The sequence below is a fragment of the Micromys minutus genome (genome assembly GCF_963924665.1).
Source record: "Micromys minutus genome assembly, chromosome: X".
Taxonomy (NCBI): domain Eukaryota; kingdom Metazoa; phylum Chordata; class Mammalia; order Rodentia; family Muridae; genus Micromys; species Micromys minutus.
Genome location: NC_137970.1, coordinates 45,765,153 through 45,771,229, shown reverse-complemented (window position 1 = coordinate 45,771,229; position 6,077 = coordinate 45,765,153). Strand labels below are relative to the sequence as shown.

At 48.6% G+C, this 6,077-nt stretch overlaps 1 protein-coding gene across 4 annotated transcripts; it reads left to right on the top strand.

Annotated features, from left to right (window-relative positions):
- Positions 1-282: 282 nt before the first annotated feature.
- Positions 283-5,013, top strand: PJA1 (praja ring finger ubiquitin ligase 1; the record flags this gene model as incomplete). 4 transcript variants are annotated; one of them, XM_080909675.1, is made up of 2 exons in its annotated part: positions 283-369; positions 2,496-5,013. In XM_080909675.1, one exon carries the CDS (start codon positions 2,509-2,511, stop codon positions 4,261-4,263), a length of 1,755 nt encoding a protein of 584 aa, XP_080765801.1. In that variant the 3' UTR covers positions 4,264-5,013. The 4 variants fall into 4 exon arrangements, with proteins under 4 accessions (XP_080765801.1, XP_080765802.1, XP_080765803.1 ...); XM_080909676.1 differs by having other exon boundaries at positions 288-369; positions 2,502-5,013; XM_080909677.1 differs by lacking the exon at positions 283-369 and having other exon boundaries at positions 2,398-2,687; positions 3,228-5,013.
- Positions 5,014-6,077: the final 1,064 nt, after the last annotated feature.

Sequence of the window (6,077 nt, the reverse complement as noted above, 5' to 3'; positions counted from 1 at the left end):
GGATTTCATTTTATTTAAAAAAAAAATAAACGGAAGGAAAGGTGGCAAATGTCTAACATTTGTTAATGCGGTTACAGTCCTCACTGCCTTTTTTGTTGTTGTTGTTGTTGTTGTTCCCCTGAAAAATCACAGCGTTTCTAACGAAATGACGCTTTTAAGCCCACCCCAATTCACAGAGGGCAGCAGCCGCCCCCGCCACATCAAGGGGGCGGACGCGCGCTGACGTCACAACCACTTCCGCCGCCGCAGTCCCCGCCTGCCCTAGTGCTCTTTAGCGGGGGAGGAGCCGAGACCCGGAGCAGCAGCAGTGGTGGTGGTGTCTGGAGGTTCCACAGCTCTGCAGCTCTGAGCGCGCGACTGGCCAGGAAGGTGAGTGTGGGGCGCCTGTGGCAGTAGCCCGGGCTGCTGGGCGAGTGCTTCTGGGTGGGCACAGGCAGAATCCCAATGACCCCTTTGCGGGTTGGTATCGGGAGCGGGGTGGGGCAGAGGGGACTTGACCATACGCTGAGGCCTATGGCCTCTTCGGGGACCGCATCCCTAGCTGCCCAGCCCCTATCGCGTGGGCCCCAGGCCGAATGGCCTTCATGGCTGTTTGAGAGAGAACTGGTGGTCGCGGCCCTCTGCCACTCCTACTTGTCTCTCCTTGCAGTGCTCTTGGCCTCTTTGCAGAGCACTCATGGCCTTTCTTCCTCCCATTTTACTGCTGTTTTGTCGAATGACACATGGTTTAGATTTTTAGGTCCAGATATGTGGCCAGGAAAAGAATTATTAGAAGATAAACAATATTCTAAGGGTAAAACAGGATTCCTACGTGCCCTTTTTTATCTTTTGCCCTGCCACATTGATTTGCGTTTGCCCTTTGAGCTGATAACGTATTCCTGTCTCTTATTATGACATTGCACCCCCTCCTCTGTGTCGCACGCACGCGCGTGCGCATACGCATTTACACGGGCGCGCGCGCGCGCGTGCACACACAGAAGCCTCCTTTGCAGTCTGGTCCCTGTCCCTGCATCCTCAAGGTTCCAGTGAGCTCCACCTCTGCGCATGCGCCAATAGGCAAGCACACACCCTCTCACACACCTTCTAGTTCCTTCTCTCCCCCCACCCACCTCTTACATCTAGAATCTTCCTTCTCCTCCCGCTCTGCCCCGCATACCTCAGCCCCTCCTCCTGCTCTGACTCGCATACCTCTAGAATCTTCCCCATCCTCCTGCTCTGACCCCCCTCCTTTGAATGCCTCCTCCCTCCCTCCCCCTCCTCCTCTCCCCTCCCTCCCTCCCTCTTCTGTCTCCCTCCTCTCTCTCCTCTCTCTCTCTCTCTCTCTCTCTCTCTCTCCCTCCCTCTCTCCCCCTCCCTGTCCCTCTTTCTTCTTCTCTCCCCCTCCCTTCCCCTTTCAAAAATGGCTTCCCTTGTCCGTGTCTGCTAGCTACGTACACACATGTGAAGACATCTTCATCTTTTTATTGCTTGCCATGTATATGTGTCTACGCAGAAAGCTGGCTTACACACTCTTCTCAAATGTCCCTTTCAGTTCCATACTGCACCTTAACACAGAAATCCTCTGGAGACACTACGGCTTTCCTGCATGCTATATTAATACATGCCAACATTCTTTGGTTGCTGGCCTCTGTGTACAGTCGTCATATACATCCTCTGTGCTTTCTTCTGCCCATTGTTGGCTCCCTGTATTGACTCGTAGACACATTCCTCGCCCCCTTACAGATGACCCTCGCACTTCCTTGACTGTGATAACGCACATAAATGCAGGCTTTCCTCTATAGTTCCAGCTGCCACACTTAATGGGAACAGCGACCCTTCCCTTTATTTCTTACAGCCTTCCTCTCTAAAGCCACCCCACCCATTCTAGTGCACCCACTCCTACAGAAATGCCTACATTGCAGGATTGCTGGCCCCCTATTCACCTGTCTCTCTTGACACTGGCACGCATGCATACACAGTGAACTATATTTTCAATTCCACCCTAAATTGTATTCCCAGTATATGAAATTCTCAGAAAATGACACCTCCCCCCAACAAACCCTCACAGCTGGCTTTACTCTTCCCATAATTTTATAGCACACCTACCTTCTAAGTATTCATTCACCTCGTGCCCCACCCCCACCCCCTACATACACTTTCTGTCTCATTCTCCACTCTCTAGTTTTCTTGCGAACCAGATCTTGTAATCATTTTGCAAACATTAAACATGTGTTCCAGGTCCACACCAGTCACTGGAATGCTACCTCAGGCCTTAGAAGACAGTGAAACTAATTTTAAAGGGCCCCTATCAGTCTGTTACCTGCCTCCTAAAGGAAAAATAGATCTCCTTGTTCTGTAGTTTTGAACTGGGAACCTTTACATCTGCAACCCAGCTCTGTTGGAAACTGAGTCAGAGCCATGGGTCAAGGATCTAGCAAGCCTGTTCGGCCCAAACCAGCAGGAGGGGATCAGTCAGGTACAGGCAGGAGTTATGGAAGGAGGCATGCTTATGTCAGTTTCAGGCCATCCATGAGCCAGCAGGAAAGGATTGCCAGCCAGAGAAGGACAACATCCGAAGTCCCAATGCACAGATCAACTGCCAATCAAAGCAAGAGGAGCCGGTCACCGTTTGCCAGCACACGTCGTCGCTGGGATGACAACGAGGGCTCAGGAACCAGCCTGGCTGTTGAGAATGAGGATTATTCCAGGTATCCTCCAAGAGAGTACAGGGCCTCAGGGAGCCGAAGAGGATTGGCTTATGGACATATTGACACTTTAGTGGCTCGTGATAGTGAGGAGGAGGGGGCTGGGCCTGTTGATCGACTGCCAGTGAGAGGGAAAACTGGCAAGTTTAAGGATGATCCCGAGAAGGGGGCAAGGTCTTCCCGCTTTTCTAATGTTAACCATGATGTGAAAGAGGAGCGTGGCAAGGTAGAATCACCCCCTGCTGCGAGGTGCTCTGCTCGCAGAGCTGAGCTCTCAAAGCAGAATGGCTCCTCGGCCTCTCAGATTGCTTCTGCTGAAGGCAGGGCAGCTGCAAAAGGTAACAACAGCTTGGAGAGGGAGAGGCAAAATTTACCAGCTCGTCCTAGCAGGGCTCCTGTGAGTATTTGTGGTGGTGGGGAAAACACCCCAAAGAGTGCCGAGGAACCGGTGGTGAGACCCAAAGTCCGGAATGTGGCGGCTCCAAACTGCATGAAACCAAAAGTGTTTTTTGATACTGATGATGATGATGATGTACCACACAGTACTTCCAGGTGGAGGGATGCTGCTGATGCTGAGGAAGCTCATGCCGAGGGTCTAGCCAGAAGAGGCCGAGGTGAGGCTGCTAGCAGCTCATCTGAGCCAAGATATGCCGAAGACCAGGATGCCAGGAATGAGCAAGTGAAGCCAGAGAAAGTGTCAAGACGGCGACGCACCATGGCAGACCCTGACTTCTGGGCATACACTGATGATTACTACCGATACTACGAGGAAGATTCTGACAGCGACAAAGAGTGGATGGCTGCTCTGCGCAGAAAGTACCGAAGCCGCGAGCAGCCTCAGTCCTCCAGTGGAGAAAGCTGGGAGCCTCTGCCCGGAAAGGAAGAACAGGAGCCTCAGCAAGCCCGAGGGAATGTGAACGGAGCCGGGAGCCTGGCCGGTGCTAGCAGCAATGTCAGTGGTTATCCTGAAGAAGTGCAGGAACCATCTCTTCAAGAAGAAGAGCAGGCCTCTCTGGAAGAAGGAGAAATTCCTTGGCTCCGCTACAATGAGAATGAAAGCAGCAGCGAGGGTGATAATGAGTCAACCCATGAGCTGATGCAGCCTGGGATGTTCATGCTGGACGGAAACAACAACCTGGAAGATGACTCCAGCGTGAGCGAAGACCTGGAAGTGGACTGGAGCCTGTTTGATGGATTTGCAGATGGCTTGGGAGTGGCAGAAGCCATTTCCTATGTGGATCCTCAGTTCCTCACCTACATGGCTCTTGAAGAGCGTCTGGCCCAGGCGATGGAGACGGCCCTTGCGCACTTGGAGTCTCTTGCCGTGGATGTCGAAGTGGCTAACCCACCTGCAAGCAAGGAGAGCATTGATGCGCTTCCTGAGATCTTGGTCACCGAAGATCACGGTGCAGTGGGCCAGGAAATGTGCTGCCCTATCTGCTGCAGTGAATATGTGAAGGGGGAGGTGGCAACTGAGCTACCATGCCACCACTATTTCCACAAGCCGTGTGTGTCCATCTGGCTTCAGAAGTCTGGCACCTGCCCAGTGTGCCGCTGCATGTTCCCTCCTCCGCTCTAAACAGCAAGGCTCTTACCAATCAGCCTGTTCGCGTTCCCTGTCCAAAACCCACAATACTACAGGAGCCCTTGCTCAACATTTACCAGTGGCAATGAAATCAGTCAGTCAATTAGACTAAAGTTGTTGATTCCTTGTGATTCTTTCCATGTGAAAATGATTGTGTACAATTACATTAAAAAAAAAATCATCCTCTCGTTTAGAAGGTAGAAAAGGGAAAGTAAACTTTCTAAATGCTACTTGAGATTGCAGTAAGAACATACCTTTTCTAACCTGAAGGTTGAAACAAATCATACTTGTTCTGTAGACTGTGTATCTCTTACCTGTTGACGTCAGGGTTATCTGTGAAATATGTCAGAAAGACAAAATTACTTTTGTTGCATGTCATGGGTTAATGTTCCTGTATTTGCAGTGGTGTAAAAGCTTATTAAAGTTCTTCTTTTGCTTTGACACAGAACAATGGCATCATTTGGGTTTTGTTTGAAATCGTGACCCCAGGTAACTCTAAATTGATCCCTTGCATTTGCAACAAAAGTATTGTGTTTCAGTGTTGCCACCTCTAGAAAAACTAGTTTTCACTAGAAATGCTCATCAGAACACCAAAAACTGTCTTTAATAGGAATAAGGTGTATAATTGCCTGCTGCAGAGAAAAGATGGACTGAAGTGGAAAACAAGAGTGGAAAACCACGGAGAAACAGTGTTGAAAATGAATCCAAAGTGTACGGGTGACCAAGTTCAAATCACCTTTGAAAAAACAGAAACTGTCAGAATGGGTCAAAAATAAATAAATAAAAAATAAAAAAAATAAAGTCTGAATGTGCTTACACATTTTAACTCAGTGAGACAAGTAGGGGTGTGCCAGAAAAGTACTGTGGGACAGCAAGATGCCCACCGGTGATGCTTCAAATCCATAAAATCTATCCACAGAGGTAAGCACAGAAAACTGTTAACTCTTTGTCTACATCTCTGGACATGTGTACGAGAGAGAGAGAGAGAGAGAGAGAGAGAGAGAGAGAGAGAGAGAGGGAGGGAGGGAGGGAGGGAGGGAGGGAGGGAGGGAGGGAGGGAGGGAGGGAGAGAGAGAGAGAGAGAACTGACTAACTGACTTGCTGACTTGGGGAACTGCAATAATGTTCTATTTTTACCAACAGTTTTTGGGAGGAGACTCATCATTCAGAAGGTCTGTCCATTGTTAGTCTTCAACCTCACTGGGATCAGTGATGGGTCAATGAATACACCAGAGAAACATTTGCTGCTCTTTAGAAAGCAAGAGTTTGTTTTCCTGATCATCTCTAATTTCAGCTCCGAAGAGGAATGACAAGATAAAAGCAATTGATACACATGTGAACTAGCAGCATCAGAGAGCAGTTTGCTAGCAAGTCAGCTGTGCCCATTTTGAGTCGGGTAGTATAGAATTAAAGCTATGCATCGGTTGTAAGTTTTACCAAGTGCTGATAGTCCAAAGATGTCCAAGAAATAATGTTAGTAAGGAAGAAAGAAAAGCATGACAGACAGTATGTAGAGGCTTAATGTAAAATCTAAGAAAGCCAAATTAGGGGGCCAATGAGATGGTTAAGAGGCTAAGAACACTTGCTGCTCTTGTTGAGGGCCCAGGTTTAATTCATAGTACTTACTTGGTACTTTAAAATCATCTATAACTCCACTTCCAGAGGGTCCAATGGCCTTAGGATCTTAGGTACCAAGCATACACGTAGTACACATGTATACATTCAGACAAATTATACAAAGTAGAAGTAATAAACCTAATAAAATTTAAATCCAAACTAGACATGAAAAATGTCTAAAAAGTCAATGA